Raw genomic sequence first — 15,061 nt, forward strand, 5'->3', positions numbered from 1 at the left:
TTGAGGCATTGTTGAATATTTTGCTTTTGAATTTGTGTTTGAAATTAGGAATTCCTGGTGTTAAAGATTCACTGATGGAAGAGTTTGGCATTCACTTGATTACTTATGATCTGCCTGGTTTTGGTGAGAGCGATCCTCATCCCAAACGAAATCTGGAATCGTCAGCAATAGATATGTCGTTTTTAGCTGATGCTCTTGGTGTTGACAAGTTTTGGATCATTGGTTACTCAAGTGGAAGCAAGCATGCTTGGGCTGCGCTTAGATACATACCTGATAGACTTGCAGGTATTAATAGTTCTTTTTTTTTGTCTTATAACTGTATTTTTTTTTATTTACTTACATGCAACTTTTAACTTGACAAAATTTGGAACTTTCATAGGCACTCTTCTGTTCACTTACCTTTTGAATAACAACTATCATGCTCATATGTTTTAGTGTACTTCATTAAATTTAGTTTAGGACTTCTGCTCTTTTTTCGTAACTAAAAAAACACATGTATAACTTGTTTAGAGTGAGTTAACGGTAAGTTTGTATATAAATGTTGAATATTATATTTGTGTCACATCAATAGAACAGGTTTTTTCAGTGAGAATAAGTGTCTGGTGTTTGACACATGACAGTGTCTGACACGTGTGATGACACTCAATCACTTCTATTTCTCAATTTATTACCGGTCTCTACGTGTCAGTGTCATGTCGTGTCTGGTGTCCGTGTATATTTCAGTGCTTCATACATACTAGTGTGCCAAACAGCATATAAGTGATCTGTCAGATGTTGTGTATTAACTTTCAGGTACTGCCATGTTTGCCCCCATGGTGAACCCATATGATCCTTTGATGACAAACGAAGAGAGACGAAGAACCTGGAACAAATGGACGCGAACAAATGATCCTTTGAGTCACGCATTATTGATGTACTCTTGTTCATGGGAAGACCCACTTGATATAGGAAATAGACATGTGGACTCATAATAAATAAGAGAAGGCCAAGGGAAAAAGGAGATTGTGATAATCTCATTCATTCTCTCTGTTATTCTCTGCTCCTCTCTGTAACTCCTTTTCTTTCTGTACCTTTCTGTTATCTTCATTCCGTGTAATTGATCCATTAGAGATCTTCTTTCACATCAATATTATTGAAACTTTCCATTGCAATTTTAAGTTCATTACACTTGATGTCTTTATATTTTGCAGCATCTGAACAAATATCGATTAATTTAAGTCATTAACATTTAAGTTATTTTCAATCAACTGATTATAGCTTATTTTGAAGGAGTTAATTGCTTTTAAAAAAAATTAAGACATCAATAATTGTCCCATGAGTTATCTCTTTTGAACGAAATTATTTACATCTGGGAAATATAAACTAGCCAAATATATGGTCTGTATGACCACATTTTTACACATGTGTGACCACTATTTTTTCATAAATTAGAACTTGTCCGTCCTTAGGCGTGATAAACTAGTCGATTGTAAAACAGGTTATTTATGGTTGGAAATGCTTTTAGTGCAGTGATCAAATGAGATCATGCGTTCGATTCACCTAAAACGAGATTATTTACATCTGGGAAATATAAACTAGCCAAATATATGGTCAATATGACCACATTTTTACAAATACGTGACCACTATTTTTTCATAAATTAGAACTTGTCCGTCTTTAGGCGTGATAAACTTGCCGATTGTAAAACAAGTTATTTATGGTTGGAAATGCTTGTAGTGCAGTGATCAAATGAGATTATGTGTTCGATTCGCCTAAAACGAAATTATTTACATCTGGGAAATATAAACTAGCCAAATATATGATATGTATGACCACATTTTTACAAATACGTGACCATTATTTTTTCATAAATTATAACTTGTCCGTCCTTAGGCGTGATAAACTTGCCAATTGTAAAACAAGTTATTTATGGTTGGAAATGCTTTTAGTGCAGTGATCAAATGAGATCATGCGTTCGATTCACCTAAAACGAGATTATTTACATCTGGAAAATATAAACTAGCCAAATATATGGTCAGTATGACCACATTTTTACAAATACGTGACCACTATTTTTTCATAAATTAGAACTTGTCCGTCTTTAGGCGTGATAAACTTGCCGATTGTAAAACAAGTTATTTATGGTTGGAAATGCTTGTAGTGCAGTGATCAAATGAGATTATGTGTTTGATTCGCCTAAAACGAAATTATTTACATTTGGGAAATATAAACTAGCCAAATATATGATATGTATGACCACATTTTTACAAATACGTGACCATTATTTTTTCATAAATTATAACTTGTCCGTCCTTAGGCGTGATAAACTTGCCAATTGCAAAACAGGTTATTTATGGTTGGAAATGCTTTTAGTGCAGTGATCAAATGAAATTATGCGTTCGATTTGCCTAAAACAAAATTATTTACATCTGGGAAATATAAACTAGCCAAATATATGGTATATACCTTGTTCCAAGGAACTTATAGAAACTGCTATTCAATTTCATACCAATGATCATCAATTGCAGAAATAGGAAAACTGAAATCCTCTATAGAGCATCAACACTTAAACAGTGACAAACTGCAATTACAAAAACAATCAAAATGCTTACAGAGAACTTGTCACACTTCCTAGTATGCTAATACACCATATACAAGTAACCACTAGTACACCAGTAATGCTAAAATACCACAAAAAAGTACTTAAACTAACACCATGGTTTGCTAAGCTACTTCATCATCCAACTTGCATAAACTAGTTCCATAGAAACCCAATATTTCAAATTATTTGCAGCAATGCAAATTATCTTCGGAACATTCTCATGCTCAACAAAACCATAGGTGTTATTCCATTTGTATCCATGCTTTGCTTCTTTATATGGCCTTTGACAACTAGATCATCATGAAGCACCTAAAAACTTTACCAATCCAACCTAGACAACTAGATCCATCTTCGCTCAATCTTCAACAGATCGAACTCAGCTACAACCTCTAAAACGCAAGAATTAGAAAGACAGAATCCCAATATTCATGTGATTACACCGCCTGGTGCTCTAGATAAAATCATCATGTGAGCACACCGCCTGGTGCTCTAGATAAAATATCAGCAACATATGGAATTTTCCACCTGGACATTAAAAAACAAGGGACATGAACCAAATAACAAAAAAGAAAGACACCAAGTTACAAATATATAAGTCAGTTCACTCCTAGCTACCTAATCCACTTGACTTCATACAAGAGCCACTTTTAGTCAAAGAGTCTTCTAAAGAGTTTGCTTCTATGTTGATATGACAAAATGAAACACTACCCAAACCAGTCAAATGAATCTTCTTTTAAAAATTGGAAACTAATTCATAAAAGTTCACATTACATTCAATTATGTTCCCATGCATCAATTAAATATGCATCAATAACATAAGTCAGGGGCAATAATACAAACTTTAATTATTTAATAAATCAAAGTGTATTTACTTTAATCCTCATATTTCATTAACCGAAGATTTTAGTTTCATGGATGCAAGGATGATTAAACTTCTTGTCCATGGACATCAACTAAAAATGGCTTAACCTAAAGCCTCCCTTTACAAGAAGTCGTCAATAATAAGAGCAGTAGAAATAAGTTGTCTTACAAAGGCTAATAATACATCAGCCCACAAAGAACAGCAGGCAAAGACAATGAAAACAAACTCAAAACAATCCATGCAAGGAAGTGCAATAAATATACAAAATCATCTAAATCTATCAAACATGCGTCACAAGTTTGAAACGAAATCAATCCTATGGAAATAAACCAAACTGTTGTTGTTTTCGTTCAAGGTGTTAACCTTGTCTGTCGTATACAAAAAAAAAATTCTATCAATTACAATTATTAAAAGAGTGTCACACATACAACAACACTTTCAAAGACACTAAATTCCGCACCCACTCATTACATGAACAATATGAAATATTCCGTCTTATAAATAAAATACGAACACATGTTCTCAACACTCGTTACATGCACTTAACCATATTGTAACAAAGACGTAACCACACATTTTTTTCCAAAATTTCAACACTGTCCATTTTTTGACATAAGTGTGACCACAAATCTTTTCATTAAGAATTGGTCGCTTAATCACTACGCCTTCAGAGGAACAACCAAAGAGAGACTAAATGATTGGAGGAAAACTTGCGATTTTTTACTAAGAATATAACAATGAGAAGTGAATGTTATTCTATATATGACATGTTTGACACAAACCAACTAAAACATGACTTAACTTAACCAACACAAATTATCATCCCATCCCCATTTGCAATTACTGACAAATCAGACAATAGCAACGACATAACATCTTAATCGGCAACGAGCCAAAATGCAACAATTAGACAGTAGCAAATAACAGAGATTTTAACATAAGTATGAACTAAACTTCTAAATACTATCAAGATTGATTTAACCCAAAATTCTCACTAAATCAGTATCATACCCTAAAATGATTAATTTCTTCATCATGAATTTCTAATTCAACAATTATTTTGGAAAACAATTTTAAAGCTGATCAAATGATTTCAAAATAAATTTTAGCCTTCACCAAATACAAGATTTGAGATAAACATCACCTTCAACGGAGAGAGAGATAGCGGCCGTCGGAGGAAAACGCAAAAAGAGTGGGAGGAAATGGCGGAGAGAAAGGTAGTGATGAAGGAGTTGTGATTCAATAGTGGGAGTTGATGGAGGTGATAGAACGACATCGACGGCGACGGTGAGGCCAAAGAGAGAAGAGGAAGAGGAGAAGGTCGATCTGTTCAGAAGAGGAAGAGGAGAAGATTGTGGGGTTGTGAGTGAAACTACCAAACTACCCCTTATTGCATGAAACTACCAAATTACCCCTGCCACATCAGCAGTGGTACAAAGGGGTGTATAGAAAGGGGTGTACATGAATCTTTTTCCATTTTTTCATTCTATAACATATGTAACTTGGTACGTAGCTTGCTTCATGGGCTCACTACTATTAACATTCCCATGGTAACATGAACAAAATGTTACCGGATACAATGATCTACTACAATTGTGATAAAAATATGTAAATGTGCACAACCGCTCTCACACGATCGAATCCTTCTTCCCACTCTTTCTCAATGATACCAATTTGTGTTTCTTCCCTCAACTCAATTGAATTGAAAAATCGGTTCGCACCAAGGAATCAAGGTTTGTTTTAAATCGTTTAACAATCACTTCAATCAGGATTCATTCTCACCATTTTCATATCGCAACTCAAGTCACAATCGCTTTCAAATTTGGCACACCCCGATTTTCAAATAATAAAAATGTCAATTTTTTTAAAGGTTTGCATTAAAATAATGCACGATCGTCTTCGGTATAAAATCAAAGTAATAATTTTCTTTTAAAAGTGTTTTTAGATACTATATTTTATTACTCGTTTTCAGATAATGAGTTATCAAATCCAATCATGTGATTTGTAAAAATATGAAATAGTATGTATTCATTTCGAATGACAATATCATTTACAACATAATAACTTTTAAAGTAAAACAAATATACATATATGACTCTACAACATTGTAGCCAGGATCGAGTGTTGGCTCGTAGGATCGTACGATTCTACGTCCTACATAACCTCGACCGAGCTTCGACTTTAGTCTGGTTCGTTTCTGCCCTATTTTCCTCTGTTTTTTGCTGTTTTTCCTCTGTTTTCTCTTCTTCTTTTTTTTGCTTGGATCCTCTGTTTTTCCTCTATTTTTTGTATTTTTTGTTTGGTTCCTCTGTTTTTCCTCTATTTTCTCTATTTATTTCTCTCAACTCTATCAAGAACCTACCGATCCTACTTACGAACTGTGTTACGTTCCTTGTGTTTACGTTCTTTCACCGGCCAACCGATCGTACGTAGTATCTCAATCCTAACTACATTGCTCTACAACCAAACTCTAATTTCATTATGAACTTAAACTAATGTGTCTGGGTCACAGGACCCACCAATGGTAGTAAGTTGCAATTGATCTGGAGATGTCCGTACTAAATCCACTATTGAGGCTTTTAAGTTGCAATTTATCATTTAGTCAAGTTGGATTGTGGGTACAAGGAAGTGGTAGAATTGAAAAATAAATGAAGAAAACAAAGTCCTTAATATGTGGAGATGATTAAGATTTTATATGATATATTAGTGTGATTGAAAAAGTTATTCTGAATGAAATGGTTATGGTAAAATGATTAGAGATTGCATTGAGCATAAAACAATTGCTTGTTTTAATTATTAAAGAGAATTTAAGACCTTGGTTATCTTTGATGCATATTTTGAGTTACATGTAGCTGGACCTGTCAAAACAGGCTAGCCGTGTGGGTCGGTCCGTTAAGCCCGATTAATTATAGGGTTTGGGCTTTAAATATTGAGCTCGAGTTTTTATAGGGCTTTTTAGCCCGGCCCTAAAGAGTCTGATACCCGTTTGGGCCACGGGTAGCCCGTTAGTCCGCATAACAAAAAATCTTATATTATATTATATTATATTATATATATATATATATATATATATATATATATATATATTAAACAATTATTTCCTTAATTGATTATTAAAGTAAGAAATAAAAGTGAAAATTCAATGAATTAACAGACAAATATAAAAGTAATAAAAAAATTAATTTACTGTTTTGTTCTTTAAAATTCTAAAGATCGAATATATAAATATCTATAACCATAACTTATATAATTTATTTTTAAAAAAAATCCGCGCCGTTTTTGTTTGCGACGTTTGTACAAAAATATTTACAAATATTTTTTTGTGCTAGGAATTATTTAAACATGTTAAAAATATTATTTATAAGAGTATTTTATAGTACTTTTTTATTAAAAAAATTAATACGGGCCGGCCCGTTTAACCCGCGGACCGTGTAGGGTCGGGCTCGAGTAGTATTTTTCAAACCCGTATTTCAACCGGCTTTTCAAATTGAATTTTCTTCCTAAATTGTGAGCAGCAGCTGCAATACAAAATTTGGATAGTTTAGCAGAAAGCTCACAATATTGAGGTTCATATCCTTCAAACATGACACTCATCTTTTGCACAAAAGTAAAATCGCTACTTTCTCTTTTCAATTCACAATCAACAACAAAATTTCAATGTTATTCGAATCCATAATAATATACACCGATTTCAGAAAATAAAAACAGACTCTAAAACCTTATGATCGAAAATCAGCCACGAAACGATGAGGAATTGTAAGGAATTTGATAGAGGTGGTGGTTGGAGGAGCGGTGGCTGGAGGTTGTTGAGATCGCCGGAAATTATGATTTAGAAAGGAACAATGGATGATGATTTTTCGTTTTTTTTTTTGTCTTAGAGTGGAATTTCGACCTTGCAATTTCGACATTTGTTAGTTGAGCTATGACTTCTAAACTGGATGATGATTTTTATACTAGAAAGAAAAAAGGGGGAAAGATGGATGTATGATTAAATTTAAAACGACGAGTCTTGAAATAATACATACTAATTATTATATTTTTCAATTTAATATTAATGACATGGAAATGAACGTATGATGAAGTTTCAATGTCAATATCATGTAGGATCTACATCATTAATAAGTGTGCCACATCATCCAGAGAGAAAGGGGACTAAAAAATTTCGTTGACTTTCAAAACAGAGGGACCAAAAAACTAGATTTAGAAATAGGGGGATCAAAATTGCATTTAAGCCAAATAATATAAAGAGGCCATGAGCTAGTTATAGCTTATAAGAATTGTTTATCTTTTTTTTTAGTTACAAATGTTATTATTAATACTATAATACTATTTCATTAATTAGTGAACGGGGTTGAATTTTGGGCAGTTTACTTTGTGTATACCTCGGCCACATTAACCAAGCTTTGATTTCTGTTTATGATTTTGGACTGCATCGCGTATCAGAATTTGATTGTAACGTCTTGGAATTCATTGTATTACTATCTAAAGTTTATAATTATTTTTATGTTTTTCTTTCTGTGATTTATAAACACAGTAAGCATGGCAGAATATATGTATTATTTTAAGACCGAGACGTCGGATGAGGCGAAGTATCAGTGCAAGCCTCACAGTGAAATTCGCAAGTTATAGTGTTGCTCATAATTTCCATACATTAATTAGATTTCCGTCTATAAAGGTATGCTCACTTTCATTATTGTTGTTGTCCCCGTAAAATGTTTGTTGTTTTCGTCCCTGTATCTTTTTTTTTTTGTTCTAAAACAACCCCTGTAAGTTATAAACATTTTGCTTTTGGTCCATGCCGTCATAATCTCTTACAAAAACGCATATGTGGTAAACGGCGGCTGACTTGACGATGTGTTATGTGGAAAATGATGCTTATGTGTCATTCCTCGATGCTGAGTTAGATAGTTAGAGGGGCCAAAAACAAAAAACAAAATTCACAGAGGGACCAAAACCAAAACACGAGAAGACAAAAAATCCAAGAAAAAAATCCAAAAAATTCGTCATCTTCTTCCTTCTATTTCTTTTTCATCATCTTTAACACCACGTTCATCAACATTCATAAAATCCAGAAGAAAAAAAATCAAAAAACAACAACCATCAACATCACCATCATCTAATCACTACACCATCATCAACAACAAGACCTAATTTCATCATCAAAATCATTCCAAAAACTTAACATACATAAAATCATTCAAGAAATCATCTTTAACCCAACACCTAGAATTCTAATTTCTGAGGTAAAATTTGAATTACTACTAGAACCAAAGCAAAAGCAGCAAAGTAGAATGTCAGACACAAAAAACCAAAGCAAAACACCTCTTCGTCTCCCTCCTTCACCTATCATCATCTTCAATGACACCTCTGTTTGAAACCCAAATGTTTTGATTCCTTTGCTACTAAGTTATCAATTTTTGTTTATTTTCAAAAAATTATCAATTTTTTTTGTTTCCAAATTTTCGAAATCTACAAAAATATTTTCTCATTTTTGCCATTGGGGTTGTTCAATTCGAAATATAAATGAACATTCATGTATTGAGATTTTGAATTTGTTGATTTTTAAATTTATTTCTAGATTGTTTGTTGTTCTCAAATAGCATCATCGCGGAAGCATGAGCATCTAGAAACTGGAAAGCGTATTTGATTTTTATTTCTTCAATTTTTTATTATCAATTTTGAGTACCATATTTTTGAAGATGTAGGTAGAATTAAGGTGTTTGATGGTGGGGTAGTAAAAATGGGGTGTAGTTAGGTGTTGGATTAAAGAGGGCTTCTTGAATGATTTTATGTATGTTGGCTTTTTTGAATGATTTAGATTATGAGATTAGATGTTGTTGATGGTGGTGTAGTGATTGGATGATGATGATGATGATGATGGTGTTGTTTAAGGTTGTTGTTTTTGGATTTTTATGAATGTTGATGAAGGTGGTGTTAAAGATGATGAAGAGGAAATAGAAGGAAGAAGATGAAGAATTTTTTGGATATTTTTTTCAGGATTTGTTTTCTCGTTTTTTGGTCTTGGTCCCTCTACGAATTTTGTTTTTTGGTTTTGGTCCATCTAACTTTCTGACTCGGCATCGAGGAACGACACATAAGCATCATTTGCCACATCACATGTCGTCAGGTGAGCCGTCGTTTGCCACATAAGCGTTTTTGTAACAGATTATGACGGCATGGACCAAAAGCAAAACATTTATAACTTACAAGGATTGTTTTAGAACAAAAAAAATACAAGGACGAAAACCAAAAACACGCAAACTTACAGGTTTAAGCCTTTTATTTGTGATGAAGTTCTGCTTCAAAATTTGTGGCTTTTTTGCACTATTCTTGTGGTACTTAGGTCGAACATTTCACCTGAGATAGTGAAACATTTTTTGAGGTATTAATAATACTCTTGGATAAACTTCGCTACAATAAACTTGATATAGATTATTGACTCGGCGAAACAATGTCAATTTGTGGAGACGAGCCTGCGGGTTAACTTCAAAACCAAAACTATTTTGCTAAATAAGGGTAACCATTAGATAGTTAATTGGGCGAGTTAGTTCCGAATTAAAAGGGGAATGAAGAGAGTAGATTATAAGACAATTGAATGGGAGAGTTAGTCCCAATCTAATAGGAAAAGGAAGGTCAGTAGAGAACAACATAACTAAGCAGAATAGTTAGTTTCAATCTGATAGGAGAAGAAAGAGGAGTAGTACAATTGTATTTATATTTATTAAATTGGATCGTAAACCAAATTCTATCATTAGGAAAATTATTTAAGAATCCTTTTAATTTCTCTAGGTACCCCATGGTAGAAGTAAAGTATAGTATTGTTAAAAGGCCGCATGAGGAGGGATTCGGTCGAGGAAAGTTTTGGTATTTAAATGGCCCAAGTGACCCACCTCTCTTTCCTGCGAACCCCTTTCATGTACCATTTACTTTGCAAACTGAACTAACTGCTTTGTAAAAACATAAGTAATGGACTAATAGCGACAAATTAGAATAAAGACAAAATAGACCCACATAAAAGAATAAATTTGAGCAAAAGACTTAGTTCCAACTTCATAGGAGGAAGTAAAGACATAGAAAATAATGAAGTGGGCGAGTTAGTTTGGATTTAATAGGAGCATAAAGAGGAGAAGATGATAAGATAATGGGAGAGATAGCCCCAAGTTAGTAGGAGAACCGAAAAGAGTAAAATCGAATATGATATTTATCCCCAATTTAGTAGGAAAATGAAGAAGAGAGGGAGAGGAGTAGAAAAATTTTTGGTAAGCTAATAGGAGGAGGAAAAAAAGTAATTAATTCCCATTGAATATGTGTAACACCCATACTAAACATATCTAGAAAGTTTAGCATGAACGTTATTCTTGGTACTGGATACATTAAGATATACAACATAAAATTTTTCGAATGAATAATATTTACATCAAGTTACGTTCACATAAATAATAATACAATACATCTCATCCATACATAAAAATACATCCTTGATGTCCATGACGTCCTGCAGCGGTACGAACGAACCCTTGAAGTAATATCCATCCGGCTACGAACATGCATAAACATCCTGCTCATCTGAAACAAATAAGGATTGGGATGAGACATAATGTCTCAGTGAGTTCCCCTAAATCCTAGGTTATAGGTAACCTCAGGGGAAACCTACGGTCACCACGTGTCTACAATACAACCTGACGGTTGATTATACGTTTGTGGTCATGCTTTCCTAGATGGTAGTGCATGCTAGACCCGTCATAGGTTCATCTCATTGTTATAGGCTTCACTTCCTATACGTGTCATGGCGGTCGAGGGGGAACCTAGAACCGCATTGCCAAGAATACGCTCTACGTATCAAGGTCTAAACATATCATGATCATGGCACGATTCTAAACCGGACGATTAGGGGAAACCTAAGATCGTCATCGGTAACATACTTGTCTTGCTCTATTCCATGCCTTGTACTTGTCATATAGCATATAGTGCTCTTGTTCTTAAACTTAAACGTGCATGGACTCATTCTTGCATAATCATGAACCTAATCATAAACATAACATGCATGGGCGTACATAAGTTCATTCATTATTATGTTAGCGTTGAACAAACAATCATTATCTTGGTTCATTTTACGGAGAGCCCCGGGTGGAGTAACCCCGAGAACAATCCCATCATGACCGATGTACGTACATCGGACTCCCTCGGTGTCGTGCGGGTCCCTTACGGCTTGAATCGTTCCCCTTGAGTCGAGAACCTCTTGTATCCATACCTTCATGGATAACAAGAGACACGAACACCGACATGCGGTTATAATCTTAGTCTTGCGTTTTCGGTTACATGCGGGTCCCTTACGGCTTGAATCGTTCTCATAATGAGAACCCCTTGAATCCATACCTTCATGGATTGCAAGAGACATGCCACCTACTTAATACTTGTCATGGTCTTGTCATCATTTAGGTTACACCTAATCATGCATACATGTTTACCTCGGAACCTTGATCGATCTGATTAATGGTAAAGACCTACTTGTTCATGCTAGTACTTGATCATGGTGGAGAGATTATCTAATCAATCCTTGACTTAACATGCTTGCTATATCATTCTAGGAATTCTTAATATCATGCTAGTTCTCGACAACTATGTCGAGGCTCTAGTTTTTTTTGCCCTGCTTAAAGGTTAACTTGCTACCCCATTCATGACATGATTTCCTCTTATGCTATGCCTTACCTACATGCTTAAGACTTGCCTCATTATCATATGAATCTTGCTTTTCTTGTTTACTATTTAGGACCTTGGTTTGAGGGATTTACTTTCATAAAAAGACACCACGGAGAAAACCGCATCGCGAATCCCCATGCCTGCCTGAAGCAAGCAAAACAATGAGATTTCTCACTGTCTTACTCGCCTAGGCGAGTAGATTTGCTGGGGAGGCGAGCAGCAGCTTAAAAATGGTATTTTTGACCCAAAAACCTCAAACCAAGTGTCTCTAAGCATATTGGTACATATTTGATCATAGGAAACTTGTAAAACATTCATTTGGCAAGTTTAAACATGTTTGGTATGCATAGCAAGAAAAAGGGCAACTAACACCTTACTAAATTCCTAGACTTTTCATTATTATCATATTAATCATACGTGGTATAATCATAATCCCAAAGGGTGGAAAAACTATCTATGGAACTCACCTAGCAAGTTTATTGAGACATTTCCATGCTTCCAAGCCCAAGCATCAAAAACCCTAACTTGATTCTCTTGCAATCTTAGCCCATGCCATTCAAACTTGTCATCCCTTTGCTTACAAATCAAGACACCTTATCAAGCTCAAAACCATGCTCCACACATCACCCTCAAATCACATATTCAAACCTTAAACTCAAGAGAAACTCTTTGTGAGAAAGAGTAGTGAAATCATCCATTCGAACCTCATGCTACTTCCTTGAACTTGTTAAGCCCATAACATATACTAACCCAAGCTTTAAACATAACCCTCACTCAACACCAATCAAACCCTAATTTCTTGAATCCATTCTTGAGAGGAGAAGGAGAGAAATCAACAAAATACATGGTTCCCTTAGGCTTAAAAGATCATGAGGAAACATAAACTAGAAGCTTGCCATGATTAGGAGAAGATTTGATGAATTATTGAGGTGGGGAGAGAAGAGAGAGATCAATGGTAGAAGAGAGAAGGGAGAGAAAGCTCTTGCCAAAACCTAGAGAGAGAAAAGAAAGAAGAAAGTGAGATATTTTTCGTCCTAATCCAAATAAATATCCCTTCCTCGTGAATTTACCATTTTGCCCTTGCCACATGCGTAGTTAAAACGACTCTGATACTTTTCCCGTAAAAAGCTGACATGCCATAAAATATTTTCCATTAACTTACTTTCCATGAATTAAATCCTTGTCTCAAGGTACAGTAATATTATGTATTCATAATAAGAAGTATGCATGAAAGATGTCTTAATGTTGCAAGTAAGCACTACATGGCAAACCTGGTTTCCGGTAGGATTCCAATTAAAAGGCATATCCCGAGTGTTCATGTTTCTGATAAGACACCTTTATGAATGGTTTATGTTAAGCGGGTTAGATACGAGACCGAGACGATAAGTCTACGTGTAGCAAGGAAAGTTCCAAATTATGATGTACTAAGATAACTCTAAGTTTGAATGATATTAAGACCAAGAAGGTTATGTTCAGTTGCATGTGGTTTAAGAAGCAAGATGAGGACAGGTTACGACGAACCCTTTGAATATGTAAGAATATGGTTTAGACCATAGATGGAAATTTTTGACATGATGATTGGTAGTCGATATCTAAATTTCGAGAACGAAATTTTTTTAGGAGGGTAGAATGTAATATCCCGCCTGACAGTATCGGTATATTACCCATTGACCGTGTCAGATGAATTTAATTCATGGAAAGTAAGTTAATGGAAAATATTTTATGGCATGTCAGCTTTTTACGAGAAAAGTATCAGAGTCGTTTTAACTACGCATGTGGAAAGGGAAAAATGGTAAATTCACGAGGAATGGATATTTATTTGGATTAGGATGAAAAATATCTCACTTTCTTCTTTCTTTTCTCTCTCTAGGTTTTGGCAAGAGCTTTCTCTCCCTTCTCTCTTCTACCATTGATCTCTCTCTTCTCTCCCCACCTCAATAATTCATCAAATCTTCTCCTAATCATGGCAAGCTTCTAATATTATGTTTCCTCATGATCTTTTAAGCCTAAGGGAACCATGTATTTTGTTGATTTCTCTCCTTCTCCTCTCAAGAATGGATTCAAGAAATTAGGGTTTGATTGGTGTTGAGTGAGGGTTATGTTTAAAGCTTGGGTTAGTATATGTTATGGGCTTAACAAGTTCAAGGAAGTAGCATGAGGTTGGAATGGATGATTTCACTACTCTTTCTCACAAAGAGTTTCTCTTGAGTTTAAGGTTTGAATATGTGATTTGAGGGTGATGTGTGGAGCATGGTTTTGAGCTTGATAAGGTGTCTTGATTTGTAAGCAAAGGGATGACAAGTTTGAATGGCATGGGCTAAGATTGCAAGAGAATCAAGTTAGGGTTTTTGATGCTTGGGCTTGGAAGCATGGAAATGTCTCAATAAACTTGCTAGGTGAGTTCCATAGATAGTTTTTCCACCCTTTGGGATTATGATTATACCACGTATGATTAATATGATAATAATGAAAAGTCTAGGAATTTAGTAAGGTGTTAGTTGCCCTTTTTCTTGCTATGCATACCAAACATGTTTAAACTTGCCAAATGAATGTTTTACAAGTTTCCTATGATCAAATATGTACCAATATGCTTAGAGACACTTGGTTTGAGGTTTTTGGGTCAAAAATACCATTTTTAAGCTGCTGCTCGCCTCCCCAGCAAATCTACTCGCCTAGGCGAGTAAGACAGTGAGAAATCTCATTGTTTTGCTTGCTTCAGGCAGGCATGGGGATTCGCGATGCGGTTTTCTCCGTGGTGTCTTTTTATGAAAGTAAATCCCTCAAACCAAGGTCCTAAATAGTAAACAAGAAAAGCAAGATTCATATGATAATGAGGCAAGTCTTAAGCATGTAGGTAAGGCATAGCATAAGAGGAAATCATGTCATGAATGGGGTAGCAAGTTAACCTTTAAGCAGGG

The 15,061-nt window shown here is 34.8% G+C and overlaps 1 protein-coding gene across 1 annotated transcript; it reads left to right on the top strand.

Annotated features, from left to right (window-relative positions):
• The first annotated feature begins 20 nt into the window (after nucleotides 1-20).
• Nucleotides 21-1,268, top strand: LOC146916879 (uncharacterized). The gene is made up of 2 exons (XM_085718755.1): nucleotides 21-285; nucleotides 793-1,268. Exons 1-2 carry the CDS (start codon nucleotides 75-77, stop codon nucleotides 969-971), a joined length of 390 nt encoding a protein of 129 aa, XP_085574881.1. The 5' UTR covers nucleotides 21-74; the 3' UTR covers nucleotides 972-1,268.
• The last annotated feature ends 13,793 nt before the right edge of the window (nucleotides 1,269-15,061 follow it).

This window comes from Medicago sativa, chromosome 6 (genome assembly GCF_051527215.1).
Source record: "Medicago sativa cultivar Bolivia chromosome 6, Bolivia_mono, whole genome shotgun sequence".
NCBI classification, from domain to species: domain Eukaryota; kingdom Viridiplantae; phylum Streptophyta; class Magnoliopsida; order Fabales; family Fabaceae; genus Medicago; species Medicago sativa.